General features: G+C 45.1%; 1 protein-coding gene across 2 annotated transcripts in view; it reads right to left on the bottom strand.

Moving 5' to 3' along the window:
* Positions 1 to 18,738, bottom strand: part of FANCI (FA complementation group I) — a 2,406,750-nt gene that overhangs the window by 1,356,496 nt on the left and 1,031,516 nt on the right. For both annotated transcript variants that reach the window (XM_044078210.1, XM_044078208.1), the window contains exon 15: positions 9,306 to 9,436. In XM_044078210.1, coding sequence (XP_043934145.1) covers positions 9,306 to 9,436 — 131 coding nt within the window. The remainder of the gene's footprint in view (positions 1 to 9,305; positions 9,437 to 18,738) is intronic.

The raw sequence follows: 18,738 nt of genomic DNA, 5'->3' as shown, positions 1-18,738 counted from the left end.
TTCCATGATGATGCGCACCATAGCCTTGCGGACCAGGCTAGTCAGGCTTATGGGGCGATAGTTGTGGCCCCTCCTTTGTGGAGCGGAATAACCGTTGCTGTGTGCCTTTCTATGGGCACGTAGCCTGTGGAGAGGCTGAGGTTGAACAGTGTGTTTAGGTGGGGGGGTTAGTTCGTTCTGTAGTTCGTGCAAGACGCAGCCTGTGACACCATCTGGCCCCATTGACGCTGTGCTTTTGGCTTTTGAAAGGGTTGTTTTCACCTGTGTGTCTGTGATTTCCGGGACACTACACTTTTCCGGTATTCTTGGGGGCCCTTTTGGGGGTGAGAGGGGGGTGAAGTTTGCACTGAATCTATCTACCAGGATCTTGGCAATATCAGTGGGTTCAGTATATTTTGTGCTATTTTGCACTAGCTCAGAGCATATCTGCGAGTTGCCACTTAGATTCTTGACATAGCTAAAGAAGGTTTTGTGGTTATCTTTCGAATCCTTGGCTTTTTTTCTTTCGAAGTTAGCCTTGGAGGATTTTATGAAGGTCCTTAGTTTCTTACTGATACTGATCAGGGATGTCTTTCCTTCTTGGAATTTGCTTTTTTTCTGAACTTGTTTCCTCCTTCTATTGTATAGCCTGTTTATGGCAGGGGTCCACCAGACTGGTTTCTTTCTCTTAGGGGAGTGAGTCTTGGTTTTGCTAGGGATGGCATGATCCATGCATCCTTGTAGGTGCTCATAGAGTGCATCTTGGACACTGTTATCCTTTAGTGTGGGGGCTGTAAATCTTACCACCTCTGTCTTAAGTAAGGTGAAGTTTGTTATAGAAAAGTTTTTCACTGTGGTTTCCTTGGTTGGAGGTGGTGGTGTGATGTGGACATCCAGAGTGATTAGTTTATGGTCTGATCTAACCAGTGGCGGGTTGACCTTCGGTGTGGAACACCTGTCGCCCATGTTGGTGATGACCAGGTCCAATATGTTTTCACCTCTGGTAGGGGAGTTTACTGGCTGATCCAGGGCATTTGAGTTGATAAATTCCAATAAGCGCTGGACCTGGGGTTTGTACTTAAGTAGTTTTCTCAGTTAACGGTAGGGTAATTGAAATCACCCAATATCAGGGTGTTCGGTAGGACCTTCATGTTTTCCAGTGTCTCCAGAAAGGAGTGGTGGTCCTGGGTCATGGAGGGTGATCTGTAGCAGGCCACAATTTGCTTTGCAGATTTGCCTGATATTAGTTGCACATGGATGATCTCGGAGGTATCATGCTGCGCCATTAACCTGGAGATGTCGGTATCCTTGATGAATATGGATACGCCCCCTCCTGTTGTGTTTCGGTCCATGTTCTGTGTCCGAAATGTGTGGTATGTGTTGTAGCCTGGTAGTGCTGGGGTGCTCTGTGGAGCCTTGAACCAGGTTTCAGTTTTAGTTACTTCACTGATGTCGACGTTCTCCATACTGAGGAGTGCTTTGAGCGCGTGCATTTTGAGATTTAAACTCCTGGCGTTGAGTAGCATAACCTTCATTTTTTTATTTGTCCTGTTTAAGGAGGTGGGTTTGACTTTTGAGTCTAGTCTAAAAAAAGGCACTATGGGGGCAGCAAGAGCCTTGGCCAGTATTCGAAAGCCTAGGGGTGACAGATGCATGTCGTCCCAGGCTGATGGATACTGGATCCCCTTTGAATGACACCAGAAGCTTAGCCAATTGTTGAAATTGATTTTGTTCTTTATATTGCGGTATCATTCTTGGTGAGGGCAGGATGCTACTCAGGGTCAGGGTCATACCCGCCCGGGCTACATGATCGGAGAGCTCTTCCATGTCTCTCTTCATGTAGTCCAGGGAGGTACATCTCAGGTCATTCACACCAACATGAACAATGACAGAGTCATATTTGTACTTGTTCTGGAATGACCTGAGTGCTTGTGTTATGTGGCGGATTCTGGCTCCTGACAGGCAGCTAACAGTAACCTTCTCCTTGTCCAGCCTAGTGAGTGGGACATCAGTGTGCCTGACTATAGAGTCGCCTATTACTAGTGTGTTATGTATGTTATTTCACCTTAAGGGCTGTGATTGTGCGGTACACTAATTTTATGTTTTATGTGTTGTCTGGTTTGTGATGGGAGGTGCAGGTTTTTCGGGTGTCTGATTTGGAGGTCTCTGATGCTTTTGCAGGTTTTTATTCAGAGCCTCCGAGTATGATTTTGTGGATTTATGTGGATTTTTTGCCAGTGCTGGTTTAGTATGTCCATGTGAGGCTGGAGGTGTGGTGCAAATATTAACCTTCTCCTCATGACTGCCTGTTGCAGTCTTGGGTGGAGAGAGCTTAGCCTCCAATTTAGCTATACAATTGCATCTCTCGCATATGTTAATGTTTTGTGGTAGGAGGAGAGGGTTGTCTGTGAACATGAGGCAGTTGTAACATTGCCTAAGGATACCCAGGTTCACCAGCTGGACTGGAGAGTATACCTGAAATTGCCCTTTGGTCATGCCTGAATAGTAGGGTGGGCTGCTTAGTCGCTTGTTTGGTGAGGGGTGAGTAATGAGCCTTGCCCTGCTGGGCAATCAAATGTCGGGGTATATTAGTGCTTGCTATTAGGTCTGAGCAAGTGCTGGACTGTAGGATGCTTTTTAAGTGTTTAGGTTGAGAATTAGACTACTTTCAAGGGAAAAACTGAAGAGGAGACTTGGTGGAGCCGGGATAAATTTAGCCCTAGCTAACCGGCGCTGCCTGGACATGCAAAACCGTGCAAACACGGTTTTTACAGCAGGGAAATGAAAGAGATAGAAATTAGCCCAAAATGGCCTATAAACTACTAACTTCTGGGCTGGAACCACTCCTCCCAGGACAGATGGCTGCTCAAAGCTCCCTCTCTCACAGGTGAACAGAGAAACCTCCTCCTATCCAAGTAAGGTATGGGCAACTCAGAAAATTCTAACACAGCTACATATAACAATACAGCCATGTTATTGGTTTCTGTCTGCTTCAACCTGTGGGTTATCGGACCCAACATGAATCCAATGCCTGCCAACTTCCAAGACTTCAGCTCAAGAAGTTCTGCCTCATCTACCTATGACACCCTGTTCCACTAGAGCTAACTCAAATCTGATTTGCACCCTTTCTATTCAACCAAGCAGTCCAAGTCCTTAAAGGGAGAAAAGCCAAAAAGCCAAGGATCCAAAGAAAGAGGGGGAGCATTCTCCCTGGTTGGTCATCTCTGGGATAAAGGAAAAGCCAAGAAAGTGGGGGCAGGTGGCTGGGGGGAGGTTGAACCAGACAGAAAAAGAAAGCATGTAGCCGTCATGGTGAGTAGATAATTTTCATATCCAATGCTGTCTTAACTTCTAGGATCAACTTGTGGGACAGAGTCCCCAGCCATGTAACACACTAGGGTGGTCTCATGGAAGGATATTGTTTAATACAGTGGAACTAAAAGCTCTAGACCTTGACTGGATATCTAATTTGTAGTGTGCCATGAATGTCTGATGACTAAGCTGCATAACTGTCATCTAAGATGGCTCTGAAGAAAAAGACTGCAGAAGTAGCCACAGCTTTGGTAGAAAGCCTTTGGGTGTGTGATACAAAGACTTTCCCTTCAAACCATATCCCAAGGAAATCCAATCTGAAAGCCATTTGGACAGAGTAACCTTAAATACAGGAGCACACAACAGAAACTTAGTAAATGAGACAGATAACTGATTAGACTTTCTGAAGGACTTTGTCCTCTCCAAATAAAATCTCAATTGCCTATGGACATAAAGACAATACAGAAGATATTCAACCCGTTAGAAAAACTGGAGAAAAAAGACTGGCAGATGAATGGTCCGATTCAAATTAATTTCCAATACCACCTTAGGCAAAAAAAGGAGGGTCCAGTCTAAGGGACACAGTGGCTTGATGAAAGATCAAATAAGAAGGGACAGCATTGACAGCCTGTAGCTCTGGCACACATTTGGCAGAAGAAATGGCCACCACGAATAGCCTTCCATGACAATTTCAAATCAATAGCAGCAGAGGGTACCTGGAGCATAAAAGGCAAGTCCCAAGGCGAAACAGGATACCAAACAGGAGGACAAAGTAAAAGGGCTCCTCAGAGAATTTCCTGCTCGAACTGTCTACTAAGATGTTGGATTTCCCCAGATGTGAGCTGCAATCAGAAACCAATGAGTCAAAATAGTTCATTGCCATACTCCTCAAACCCTCCTGACAAAAGGGAGTAAGACTGGGTTTCCCCTGTTTGTTCAGATACCAGACCGTCAGCACACTGTCTGTCTGGAGAGAAATACCACCCTTGGGGAAAATGTCTTGAAAAGCCTCCAACTCTGGGAAACCCAGTCTCATTTCCAAGATTTTGATGTACAGGTTTGCCACTATCACAGAAAAGGTCCCCCCTGTACAGTTTTCTCTTCGAAATATCCCCCAACCTCACCCCAGAAGAGAGGTATCCATCGTGACCACAACCTGAGGAGAGGGAAATGGGAAAGGTCTCCCTGTGGACACCAAAGGAGACTACAACCACCAGCTGATCTGATCTTAATCAGTCAAAAAAAAAACGGAAAAGTCCATCAAATGTGTTAAGTATGACCACTGTACAGCCAGAATTCACTGCACTGTCATCATTTGATACATGGGAAGGGAAGCCAACAAATGGCAGCCACCATATGATCCAAGAGCCTGAGAATAAGATATGCTGGAGGTTTCCTCTAAGCAATTATAGAATCTGTCATATCCCGAAGGCTCGACATTCTGGACTCTGGAAGTTTGGCAATCTGGGAGACTGGAGTTTATAGGTTGTCTTTTGGACACAAACACTGAACTTGATGAAGACTGAACTTTTGCTAGGTGACTGATTCCTAAGGAACTGCACCGCTGGAGTAAGGTATCCCTGACTCAGATTAGGGATGCTCTCCTTTGCTATCTTTATATGATGGTAGATGTCCTTCAGATCGATCGAGCACATCCAGTTGTCTCTCCTCAGAGGTAAAATGAACACTACTGAATATATGGAACTTTCTCTGTTTTACAAACAGATTCAACTTGCTCAAATCCATGACTAGCCTGAGGTCCTTGTTCTTCTTTGGAACCAAAAAGAACCTTGAATAGACCCTGGATCCTCAGTCTGTCGGGGACCTCTTGGATGGCTCAACTTGCTAGCACCTTCTGGATTTTGATGGCTACCACTCTTCTCTGATGGGCGAGGAACATCTGGATGTCATTTAGGAGTTTGACAGCCGCGGTGGTGCAGCGGTAGCGTTGTTGCCTCACAGCAAGAGGTTCTCCCATTCGATTCTCAGCTGGAATGCGGGGAGTGCCTTCTGTGTGGAGTCTGCATGTCCTCCCCGCAATTGGGTGGGCATTTCGAAAGACATGCGTAAATGAGCGCTCCTTAGTTGAAGGCTGAACGTCGAGCTGGCACCTTGGCGTTCGTGAAAATCTACTGCCAATCATTACAGGACCGGAGTTCCACTGTGGCAACCCCTAACCGGGAAAAGCCGAAAGACAACAACCAGGGACTTGTAAAAATGAAACTGAACAGCATCTGGATACAACTCAACATTCATGCATCTGAGGTGATGGCCTCCCAAGCTTTCGGGTGTAGAGCCAATTAACTGCTACCTCCAAAGCCTGACAGCTGGACAACCATTCAGGTTCGCTGAAACGGCCTCCTGGAAAACCCTCTATGAAAGCCCTGGTTCTGCAGCATCCATTGCAGTTGCCTTTCTTGCCATGGAGGGAGCCCTCAGAAGGAGCTTCTTGAAAGCAAGGGTTGCTGTCCTTTCCTAAAAAAAAGAGAAAAAGAACAGCATTACGGTGGCGACAAGTCTGTATCAATAAAAAAAGTAATAGAAGTAAAAGGTAATAACCACTAACCACAAAACTTTAATAACACACGTCACTATCAGGGCACTCTGATATTGACCTTGTGTGTTATTAAAGTTTTTAAGTTTACTGTTCATGGTTCCATAATCTTTTACTTTTATTACTTATTTCCTAAGAAAAGAGAGACACCCCCCATTCTGGTTCTAAGAACAGGTCTGTTGAGGGGTAGCAAAATGAACTCCAACAGCAGACAGCATCTCCCTGTCTTGCTCACTCTTGGTCAAAGTGTCTAACGTTTGTCCCAAAAACAGATGAGCCATCGATTGGGGCGTTAAGAAACAACACCTTAAAGCAGTCCGCAAAGTTATACAATCCCATCAAGCATGGTGATGCATAGCAATGCCAGTGTCAGCTTGCTTGGGATATACAATCAGCTGCTTTGGAAAGCAGATACATGGACACATTAGAAATGGATTGCAGAGTGGACAGCTGAGTCTCCAGAGTTGTCTGAGTGTCTGGAGACTGCATCAGAAGTCTCAAGAACAGTGAAGACACAGCAATGTCCCAGTGAAGTTTTGTCAGGTAAGCTAAATAATTTAATGCCCTCAGTGCAAAGGTGGCTGACATGTAAGTGAGCTCCTTAAGCAGTCCAATACCACCAACTCATTATTCAAGAGATGGACAGAGGAACTCTCCTCAAGAATCGTCTTTTTACTGGCCGATGACACCATGATAGCTTCCACAGCAGGGACTTTTTGGGGAATGGTTCCACAGTATTGGGATCCTTCCATGCTCTCTAGGACAACAGATCAATAAGTGCATCCAGAAAGGGGAACCATATAGGATGTGGATGGGGCCATCCTGAAGGCCTCCAAAAACAGACTCCTCTGACGAAGGGGCTTCAGCAGTCTGGCCCCCATGCTGGCAAAGGAGCTCCAAATGATCACGAAAAGAGGCATCTTCACTGGTGGGCGGGTGTTCTCCATGGGGGACTTCTCGGGTGAGTCCAGATGTGTCCTCTTGCACTGCCTCTTACTGGCCACTTCCCCTCCCAGAGACCCCAGGGTAGAAGTGGAATTGGATGGGGGAGGGCAGCTTGGAGACCACCAGGGGAGGGCTGAACAGGAACAAACTGAGAAGTGGCCTTAGGCTCAGACATGGAAAAGGGGGTTCTCTAGTCATGCCAGACTTTTCGCTCTCCTGACAGGAAAACATAATTTCCATGATGTCAAAAGCAGAGGCAGAAGCAGGCCAATCTGACCAAGCAGACTTAATTGGGATCCAAGGACGAACTGGAATCTGGAGCCATTCTCCCTTGTCTTGACGCTGAGACTGAGGCTGAACTATTGAGAGCAGAAGCTCTGAGAGGGAGGGACAAGCTGTTGGCCCCAAGGTCCACAGAGCAAATGATCAAGCTCTGTCTGGAATGGCAGCAAATTAGATATGGGGTAGTTCTAGTGGAACAGGGGGTTATAAGCAGAGGAGGCTGAGCTTGAGTTGTGAAGTCCTGGAAGATGGCTGGCATCATATGTGTGTCGGATCAGATAACCACAGGTTAAACCCAGACAGAAAAAAAACAGCAATGGATCGGTCTTTAACAGACCCCACAGTATTCCTGTTTTTCACCAGCATCCTGAAAATCATCTTTTCAAGGGGCCCAAAGAGAAGTTACTTATCCAAAGGTACTATCTAGTAGTTCTGCATTTCCGTCCCTCAGAAAGGGCTCAGTCCTCACAGCCAGGTATATTCCTTCACTACCAAACCAATAGCAGATGCCCGTCTAGACAGAGCACCACAGCTATACTTTAAGTGACTGGCAACCTGGGAACTGAGACCAGATCACATAAGCTCCTCCTTTTAAGGCCATTATTTAAGGCCCTTATTCTCTATCCCTTTTGCATTCTATCTTAGCTGATCAAGGCAGGAATTCCTGGAATTTTAACATGTGAAAATGGCAGATGACAGGACTAATGGCTAGGGCACTGAGGTGCAAGCCTTTTTTTCAAAACAAGTGTAGTAATCTCCTCTCCCTGTCACTGGGAATAGGGATCCTAGCTGCAGCCACAATCAATCTTTTCCTAGAATCCATAAACACCACTGCTGAAATGGCCACACTTTTTGTCTTTTGTGGGAGCCAAGGACATTATAAAAATGGTCTGCCTTTCTGGGAGCTAGGAGCTGGGAATCAAACTGCAAGAATGGAATAAAAAGCATCACCCAGGACTTCAACAGTGATGACGGACGAGAAGCTGTCTGAATTTAATTTGCCCCTGTGAGAAATCCTTGGCTTCTTAAATGAAGGTCTCATCCATCCCATGAAGGGTATCTCTTAAAAAAAAAAAAGTCAGAATGTGGTAGAGTTGAATAAAGGGTGTCCTCATTATCAGACAGCATATAGGAGGCTAGTGCGCTTGGGTTCACATAAGCCAATTTTTTTCTGCCACTGAATCTGAGTTTTTCTCCCCAGATCTCCAAATGAGAAGGAACTAATTAAAGTCTTGTTGGACTTTGTAAACAGATGCAGTATAAAAAAAACTAAATTTCTTCATAGGTTCTTATAAAACTAAATTTTTGCAGTAGCACAGCTTAATATTATAAGACTAAATGCTGTAGTGCTAATTTTAACATATGCCTGCAGCATTGGCTTTTATTATACTGCAAGATTATACATATTAATGCTGCAGAATCACCCATTTGTACTCAAACTATATACAGAGGCTTTGTGTAGGTCCTCAGTGTCTTCCAATCCTTTCCACCATCCCACAGTCTCTGCTGAAATCCTGTTGCCTCCAGTTCCAATTTATCCTTTCTCAACTGAGTAATCAGTCAACCATCATACCTACTTCCAATATTTTACTATGAATATCCCTATTTTCTTGCTGATACCACATCCTCTGCAACCCCACAGCTCTCTGAGCTAAAGCACTGCTCCAGCTCCATATCCTGAGCTCTTTAGAAATCTCTCCCCAAGTCATGACCATGACGTGGTAGTATTCCTTTCATACCTCATTCTTGAATTCATAACATTTTTTTCATTTTTTCCCCTGTACATATGATTTTTAACCAAAATAGGCCTTTCAGATTTTTTTCTTAACCAGCTAAGCAAATGTCAGACAAGTGACCAACTGAAAAATAATTAGGATTAATTTTAATTTAACTTAGAATTTCTTACTCAGGGAAAAGAATCAGTTATGCCCACTCTCTCCCTCACTCTCTGATGGAACAACTTAATCTGTCTTTCAGAAGCACTTGATCTACTAACATGAATACCCAATTTTACGTACACTTAGAGATGACCTAGTCAACAGATAAAGCATGCTACATATATCTGAGTATGCAATCTATCTGGCAAATAAAAACTATGTAAATGTAAAGAACTTATAGATATTGAGAGCTAGTGACACAAAGCGATCATAAACCCCCAGTGCAAAGAATGAATAAAATCTACCTATATAAAATTATTAAAATATACAAACTGCAGAACACAGTGTAAATGTACCTGTATGGCCTTCAGCAGTCCCTGAACAGTACTGAGTGGAAGAAAGAACAAATGATCAAAGGCTTCTGTAACCTTGGAGGAGGAATTCATGAGAATGAGAGGAGCAGATGTGACAATATCGGACAGCAAATCTGTAAACATTAAAACAATGCAAATATTAAAACAAAATTATGAAAATACTATCATTTGTTTATCTTTATTTGCACATTTATTAAGAATGATAAAGGTCCATTTTCAGCTGCAACCTGTTATAATACATAAAAGACAAAAAATAAAGTATACAATTATCAGCATCATGGCATAATTAAACTGAATTTATAAGGAGAAATGCAGTATGGAAAATTTTAAGCGGACATCAAAAGTAAAATTATAAACAGAAAAAGTCTTGAATCACTCTCTGTCTAATTTGCGAAGGTTCAGCACCATCAGCAAATGATCTCCCTGTTACACAGCTACAGTGTTTTTATTCCCACTTGACTGATTCCAGATGGAAAGCGGCTTACAAATAACAGATAAGCATTCACCATGTGAGCTGATCTGTTAGGAAGACCCCTCCAACTGTAACTGTTGGGATTCCCTCTTTTGCAATCCATAGTCCAGCTACTTTTTTTTCCTCTTTTACATCTATGCTCAGTACCGCACATCTTTGGCCAGTGCACTGCATGGCATCACAAACAGTGCATAGGAGAATGCGCTCAGTCCCTACAACACTGAGGTATAATCTGGTATTCACACAGTTCATTCATGATCAAGACAAAAACAAGTTTCGGCATTTCACCCCTAGAAAATTCAAGTTGTCAATCTGTGAACCATGACTGGTACTGGCACTACCAATATTTCTTGGGCGAACAGTACAATATTAAGCTTAATGGAGTCCACTATGAATAATCGCATCTTATTTAATCAAAGTGATTATTCAAATCCAAAACATCTAAAAATGTTGGATTTTACAAGTCAAACCAGCGACACTCAGTCACAAAAAACATTTTTTTACAAGATCCCACTCCCCCACACTAAATCTATACAAACTCAGAGAAGAGGGAGATAGTAAAACGCAAAAAAATTGCCTTTTTGCCCTCTCCATGTCTAGCCACTATGCCAAGATACAGGCAATGTTTTAACTTCAATCACAGTTGATGCTTTCAATCCAAAATGAACCACTCCCATACCTGATAAAAGTTATATAGTCAGAAAGTATAGGATGAAACTGTCATTCTGTTTATTTTTGTTTTGCTTGCATCACTAGTCTGTACGCTTAATGAAGGATTTTCAACTGGAAACAGACCGTCTACCCTGCTTGGATTACTTCTGAATACCTATTAAAGAGTTAATATTTTGAAATATTATTATTACCCAAAACTAAGTTTTTATTTATTTATTTTTTTATTTAGGACATTTTTAAGTTTGCTACTTCTACCATTTTCTGTTTTTTCCTGCTTTTTAATATATAGTGATTAACTAGACATACAAGAACTGAAAACTTCCATACAGAGAACTTTCTTACACTGTTGTGACTGTATTAAATAAGGACAAGCACAAGAAAATTAATAATCAGACTGACTCTTACTTAAAGAAACTGACTGCCACAGCCAAAAATATTTAGTTTTGAAGATGCCATAGGCACAAATGCAGAAAATAAGAGATTAAAAAATATACAGCAGGATTCCATTTTTGGCTGTATCCTGATTGGTGATCATGAGGTTCGGGATGTCTTTAAAAAAGGTCGCTGTTAAGAAAAATAATGTGCAGTGGAATTACCTCCCACATGTTCATGAAGAGGCAAAATGATAGACAGGTAAACTCTGATACAGGAGAACTTCAAGCCATCCTCTGAAAGAGCAAACAGACTGACATAAATGTAGTAAGACAAGAAAGGTATTTAAATCCTTTGAAACCAGGCAAATCACAAACATTATCAACTCTGCTGGCAAGTACATATAACAGCTGAAGAATATGGGACACCCTAAAGGTAGCCAAAATTACAGATTCAGAAGACAGGAATGCTAAAGAAGTTTTTTTTTTTTAAACACCCTTACTGAATTATCAGTTGTGGCATAGACAAATTTACATTTATATAAAAGTAATCAAACTGTATTAAAAAATTAATATTAACAAACATTAGACCACATATATTGCTACAAAGAGAGAGGGGGCAAAGACTAAGGATAAGGCATATGAAGAGTTGTATGAAAGGTTGGACACTGTACTGAATGGCTAAACAGAGGGACCGAGCTAGGAAAGATGTGCAGCAGGTAAAGGTGATAAAGGATAATGAGGGAAACATACTCACAAGTGAGGAAAGTGTGTTGAGCAGATGGAAAGGGTACTTTGAGGGGTTGATGAATGAAGAGAATGAGAGGGAGAGAAAATTGGATGCTGTGGGGATAGTGAATCATGAAGTGCAATGGATTAGCAAGGAGGAAGTAAGGATAGCTATGAAGCAGATGAAGAATGGAAAGGCTGTTGGTCCAGATGACATTTCTGTGGAAGCATGCAGGTGTTTAGGTGAAATGGCAGTGGAGTTTCTAACCAGATTGTTTAATAAAATCTTGGAAAGTGAGAGGATGCCTGAGGAATGGAGAAAAAGTGTTTTGGTACCGCTTTTAAAAATAAGGGTGATGTGCAGAGCTGTAGTAACTATAGAGGGATTCAATTGATAAGTCACAGCATGAAGTTATGGGAAAGAGTAGTGGAAGATAGGTTAAGAAAGGACGTGATGATTAGTGATCAGCAGTATGGTTTCATGCCAGGAAAGAGCACTACAGATGCGATGTTTGCTCTGAAAGTGTAGATGGAGAAGTACAGAGAAGGTCAGAAGGAGTTGCACTGTGTTTTTGTAGACTTAGAGAAAGCATATAACAGGGTGCCTAGAGAGGAGTTGTGGTATTGTATGAGGAAGTCGGGAGTGTCAGAGAAGTATGTAAGAGTGGTACACGATATGTACGAGGATAGTGTGACAGCGGTGAGGTCTGCGGTGGGAGTGACGGATGCGTTTAAGGTGGAGGTGGGATTACATCAAGGATCAGCTCTGAGCCCTTTCTTATTTGTAATGGTGATGGACAGGTTGACAGACGAGATCAGACAGGAGTCCCTGTGGACTATGATGTTTGCAGATGACATTGTGATCTGTAGTGAGAATAGGGAGCAGGTGGAGACGACCCTGGAGAGATGGAGATATGCTCTAGAGAGAAGAGGAATGAAGGTCAGCAGGACTATGACAGAATATATGTGTGTGAATGAGGGTGAGGACAGAGGAATGGTGAGGATGCAAGGAGTAGAGGTGGCGAAGGTGGATGAGTTTAAATACTTGGGATCAATAGTTCAGAGTAATGGTGAGTGTGGAAGAGAGGTGAAGAAGAGAGTACAGGCAGGATGGATTGGGTGGAGAAGAGTGTCAGGAGTGATTTGTGACAGACGAGTACCAGTAAGAGTGAAAGGGAAGGTCTACAAGAGGGTAGTGAGACCAGCTATGTTATATGGCTTGAAGACAGTGGCACTGACAAAAAGGCAGGAGTTAGAGCTGGATGTGGCAGACTTAAAGATGTTAAGATTTGCACTGGGTGTGACGAGGGTGGATAGGATTAAGAATAAGTATATTAGAGGGTCAGCCCAGGTTGGAAGGTTTGGAGACAAAGTCAGAGAGGCAAGATTATGTTGGTTTGGACATGTGCTGAGGAGGGATGCTAAGTATATTGGGAAAAAGATGCTAAGGATGAAGCTATCCGGTAACAGGAAAAGAGGAAGACCTAAGATAAGGTTTATGGATGTGGTGAGAGAGGACATGCAGGTGGTTGGTGTGACAGGGCAAGATGCAGAGGACAGGAAGAAATGGAAACAGATGATCTGCTGTGGCGACCCCTAACGGGAACACCCGAAAGATGATGATAATACTTCACATGTATTGCTATGCATCATATAATCTGGTTGCAAGCGTTTTACATCACAAATTACACTGACACACACTGAGCTGCAAACATTATACATCACTTTTAATCTACCCAATCATTTTCAGTCAAACATTACATAGCTCACTTAAGTCCTACCTTCTTTTATTTGTTTATTTACATTTGTTTACAGGGAAATTACAACTTGACACAGGTCCTTTTTCAGCGGAGGCCCAGAGAGAAAAGCTCCACAGAACAATAAATGAGCAGCAGAGTACATGAAGAACAACAGAATATACATACAATACCAAATAATGCATACTGCACTTAACATTAGCTATATATACAGTATGAAACATAGTAATGAAAAAAAAGTTATGTTCTTACAATAACGTTCCATCTGAGTAGTAGACTTAATTCTTCTGCACATATGGGGTATACGGATCCGAGCCGGCAAAACTTTTCAAGCATCAGCTCTGAGCACCAAGCTCCTCCCCTACCTATATTACATCACTTCCTCCTATCTAGCCCCAGATCGAGTTTGCTGTCACTAAAAGCAACATAACCACAACCCTAAACAGGAAACTCTGAAGAGTGAGGGGGATGGAGGGAGGGAAGGTGCAGAAGAATGAAGTCTACTACTCAGATGGAAGGTTATGGTAAGAACATAACTTCTTTATCTGAAGTAGTTGACTTAATTCTTTCTGCACATATGGGACGGAGTCCCCAGCTACTAGTATTCCTGGGAGGCCCTTATGGAAGGATATTTCTGAGCATAGCAGAGCCAAAGGATACTCTCCCTCTAGAAATAAGATCCAACTTATAATGAGATGAATGTGTGCGAATTGGCCCAAGTCGCTGCTGCACAGATATCCTCTAATGGAACTCCTGAACAGAAAGCTGCAGAAGTGGCCATTGCTCTAGTGGAATGAGCCTTCAGTATGCCAGGAGGAGATAAACCTTTGTCCTTATAAACTTGTGCAATATAAAGAGTGATCCACCTTGCCAAGGACACTTTCGAAACTGCTTTGCCGAAAAATGGTTTTGAAAAGGAGGCAAACAATTGATCCGACTTCCGGAAGGGTTTAATCCTATGGAGGTAAAAACTAAGCTGTCTATGGACATCCAATAAATGAAGCTTACGTTCACCTCTATTCTGAAAATTTGGGAAGAAGACTGACAAATTTATAGATTGATTAATATTGGCTGCTGCTGACACTTTGGGAAGAAAAGAAGGGTTGGTACGCAGCGAAACCCCATCCTTGTGGAAAACCAAATAGGGAGGCAAGGAGGATAAGGCCTGCAACTCTGGAACTCTTTTAGCTGAAGTGATAGCGACCAAGAATGCTGTCTTCCACAACAAAAACTTAATCAGAACAGAACCGGCTGGCTCGAAAGGGGGAGAAGTCAAGGCCTGAAGGACTAAAGTCAAATCCCAGGGGGGCACTGTTTCTTTAACTGGTGGTCGCAATAAACAAGTGCCCTTCAGGAAGGCTTTACACAGTTTGGCAGAAGCCAGAGTGACCTTATTTTCACCTACATGAAAATTGGAGACGGCAGCCAGTTGAACCTTCATGGTGGAAGCACTTGCGCCTGACCGAAAAAGATCTGCCAAAAAAGCCAATATGACTGGAACAGGGGCTGTAAACAGGTTCTGATTGTGCTGAGAGGCCCAAAAGCAAAAACGTCTCCACTTGCTATTGTAAAGTTTCCTAGTGGAGGCTTTAAGAGAAGCTACCAAAATATTCTTAACAGAGGACGAAAGTCCGGGAGTCCTGATGGTCATGGGAACTGGAGCAGCCAAGCCGTCAGCTTGAGACTGTCCAGGTTGGGCAGGGGCAAGCCCGATGGGTGAGAAATTAGATCTGGACATGGATCTAGAGTCCATGGAGGAGCCAACAGGCGAGACCATAGGAAGGGAAACCACATTTGGCGCGGCCAGAAGGGAGCTATTAGAATGACCTTGCACTGCAGCCAGCAAGCTCTCTGAAGGAACTTCGGAATAAGAGGTAACGGGGGATAAGCATACAGTAGCCCTGGAGGCCAAGCATGGACTAGAGCGTCCCTGGGGACATCCCCCGGAGGGGGGATCAGAGCGAAGAAGTTGCTGCACTTTGCGTTGGAAGGAGATGCCAAGAGATAGCAGCAAGGTTGAAACCAAAGACGGAAGATCTTCTCCGCCACTGATTGTTTCAGAGACCACTCGTAAGGAAGAAGGATTGCTCTGCTGAGACTGTCCGCTAGAATGTTGGAATGTCCCAGGATATACGATGCTATGAGAAACTGGCTGGTGGATATGGCCCACTCCCAAACCCTCATGGCTTCGCGACAAAGGGGGTAGGATCGGGTCCCTCCCGGTTTGTTTATATACCAGATTACAGACATGTTGTCTGATTGAATGGCTACCGTTCCTGGAGGTAGGACAGGATGGAAGGCTCTTAATGCTAAAAGCACTGCCCTCATTTCCAGGACATTGATGTGTAGCTTGGTCTCTGGAGGGGACCACGTGCCATGAACCGTTCTTCCCAGGAAGTGCCCCCTCACCCAAGCTGAGAAGCGTCCGTGGTCACCGTGGCTTGAGTCGGAGGGGCTAGGAAGCTGCACCCCGCAAGAATGTCCTCTGATTGAAGCCACCATTGGACTGACGTTCTGCATGTCCGATTGATTCGGATGTGGAAACTCATCGGAAGGTCTAGCCAGGACCATTGAACTGCCAGAGTCCACTGAAGGACTCTCATGTGAAGACGTGCAAGAGGAAGGATAGAGATTACGGCTGCCATCGAACCCAGGGCCCCGAGAACATCGGCTGCTGTGACTACAGAGTGCTCCAAGATCGCTGATACATGGAGTCTGAGACTTCCTATCCTTTCCGAGGTGAGAAAAATCTTTGACTGAATCGAATCCAACCGTGCCCCGATGAAGTCTATGATCTGAACCGGAGTCAGGTGGGACTTGTTGAGGCGGATCGTGATGCTTAACTTGTGAGCCAGACCGAGGAAGTAGTGTAGCGCCTGACACAAGAGATGCTTGGTGGATGCAGCGAAGAGCCAGTCATCTAGGTAGGGGAATACCTGAATGCCCTGAAGTCTCAGGTGAGCCGCTATGACCGCCATAACCTTGGTGAACACCCTGGGGGCTGTGGTGAGACCACAGGGTAGGGCTCTGAATTGAAAGTGACTGGCCTCTAGCCGAAAGCGGAGAAACCTCCTGGAGCTCCTGTGGACCCTGATGTGATAGTAAGCATCCTGGAGGTCTAACGAGCACATCCAGTCGCATTCTCTCAGAAATGGTAGAATGGACTGTAGAGTGACCATCCGGAATTTCTGTTTCTCTACCAAAAGGTTGAGGATAGACAGGTCCAGAATGGGCCTGAGGTCCCCTGTCTTCTTTGGCACTAAAAAGAACCTGGAGTAGATGCCTGATCAGGATTGATCTGGGGGGACCGGCTCGATGGCTCGTTTTTGTAGCAGCTTCGAAACCTCTAAAGCTGCAGCCTCCCTGTGAGCGGGTGGAACATCTGGAAGGCGAGCTGGAGTTATGGGACGTGAAATGAAGGGGATAGAATATCCTCTGGATATGATGTTTAACACCCAGCGGTCTGCAGCAATGGACTCCCATGCCGCTGGATGTAAGGAAAATCTTCCCCTGACTGCCTCCAGAGTAGAGCAGCCGGGCAACCCCTCAGGGTTGCTGAGCGGGTCTGTCGGAAAAAGGTTCCCTAGACCCAAAGTTTCTGGGATCACCTCTGCCTCTAGGATGGCGTCGGTCTTGTCCCCCTCTGCCTCTGGGGGACGAATATTCCTGAGTGTCACGAAAGGACTGTGATTTCCGGAACCACATCTTCTTTTGCCCCTTTTGGTTCCTGGAATAGGACCTCTGGGGGTTAGAGAAGCGGATTCCGACAGCTGACAAAGTCTTTTCATCCTTCTCACTCTGGGTTAGTGTGTCCCGTACAGTCTTCCCAAACAGGGATGATCCATCGAATGGGGCATTGATGAAAGACGCCTTAAAAGGGTCCGCAAATTGACAGCCTGATCCAGGCGTGTCGCCTCAAGGCAATGCTTGTACCAGCAGCTCTAGCGGCTCCCTCCGTGGCATGAGAGAAGAGACGCATAGAGGTATTAGTCACTGATTTCAGTGTAGTCATCTTTGCAGTAAAGGACTGCTTGTCCTGCTGCGACAGAGACTCCAGGGGCGACTCAGTTAGCTTCGATATAAGGTCTCGCTGCAGTCGGATGACATGTCCCAAGTAATTCAGTGCACGGATAGAAAATGTCGCTGACGAGTACATGCGCTTCCCAAAACGATCCATCGACCTGGACTCCTTGTCTGGTGAATGGACCGAGGAACTCTCCTGTGCCAGTTCCTTGTTTGTGGCAGCTGCAACCACCAAAGCATCTACTGGGGCTCCCTTGGACCATGCCTGCCTGTCTGACGGCGGGGAAAAACATTTGTCTGGCCTTTTGGGTATAGGCTCTACGGTGTCAGGATCCTTCCATGCCCTAGTAGTGATGAGGTCCACCAAAGGGTCAGCTGGAGGGGAGACCCAGAAAGTAGATGGGCCCACACAAAAGGCCTCCATGAATACGGACTCATCCGCAGAGGGTTTGGGGGCTGACCAACCTCCTCTTTGGCAGAGGATCTCCATAATGTCTCTGAACGAGATGTCCTCGGTAGGTAATCTGAGGGAACCCTCTCCTTCATCCAAGTCCGTATCAGTGGTAATGGACTCAGAGGAGTCCAAGTGCCTCCTCTTGCACTTGCGCTTACGAGGTTCCTCTCCAGTGTGCCTCTCTGGAGAGGATTTGTAAGTCTCCAGGGGTTCCCTGAGGGGAACAACCTGGGGTTGCCTTGGCACGGGCTGTCCCTGAGACAGGGCAATGGGAGCAGAATCTGAAATCAGAGGGGTCTGGGTGGGATCCGAGGATGTGAGCTGAGGTCTTAACCCCTGGGAGAGGACCCTTTCCACTGCCCCGAATGCCAATGGAGAGCACACCTCCGTAGAACGTAAGAAAGAGGCTCTCCCCGGCACTGAAGCAGGGACTGGAGCCGACGGTGGAGTAGTCCGGGCACCGAGGGTGGGATCCAAAAGAGCGAGATCTCGACCCTCGGGTTCGACTCCCCAACCATGGCTCCGAGAGTCCCCTCGATCCGTGATAGGATCAGAGGAACTCAAGGTGATGGCCGGCGTCGAGGAAACAAAAACCATCAGCGCCGACCCCACAGCTCCGAAAGGTCTCAAACCCGAGAACCCCGAAGCATCGGGTCGGATCGGGGAAGGAGCAATAGGTTGGAACATAGTAGAAGGACCCTCACCAATGGGCGAGGGTCCTGGTAAGACCCCCATCTGAATCTGGTTCTAGATGAACCACCTCATAAGCCTGTCCATATCAAGTTCGGATACGCTCCGAGTCAATCTGGAGGAACCGACGGACTCGGGTCTGGGTCGGATCAGAGGGGAGTGCCTCGGCTCCGATGGCTCCATCGAGAAACGGGGAGAGCGGAGCTGAGGAGAACAAGACCTGGGTACCTTAGAAGAGGGGCTGGAG

The sequence above is a fragment of the Protopterus annectens genome, chromosome 7.part0, assembly GCF_019279795.1.
Source record: "Protopterus annectens isolate FY-2018-M chromosome 7.part0, PAN1.0, whole genome shotgun sequence".
Classification (NCBI taxonomy): Eukaryota; Metazoa; Chordata; order Ceratodontiformes; family Protopteridae; genus Protopterus; species Protopterus annectens.
The sequence above is the reverse complement of the archived record's forward strand: the minus strand, read 5'-3'. Positions and strand labels throughout refer to the sequence as shown.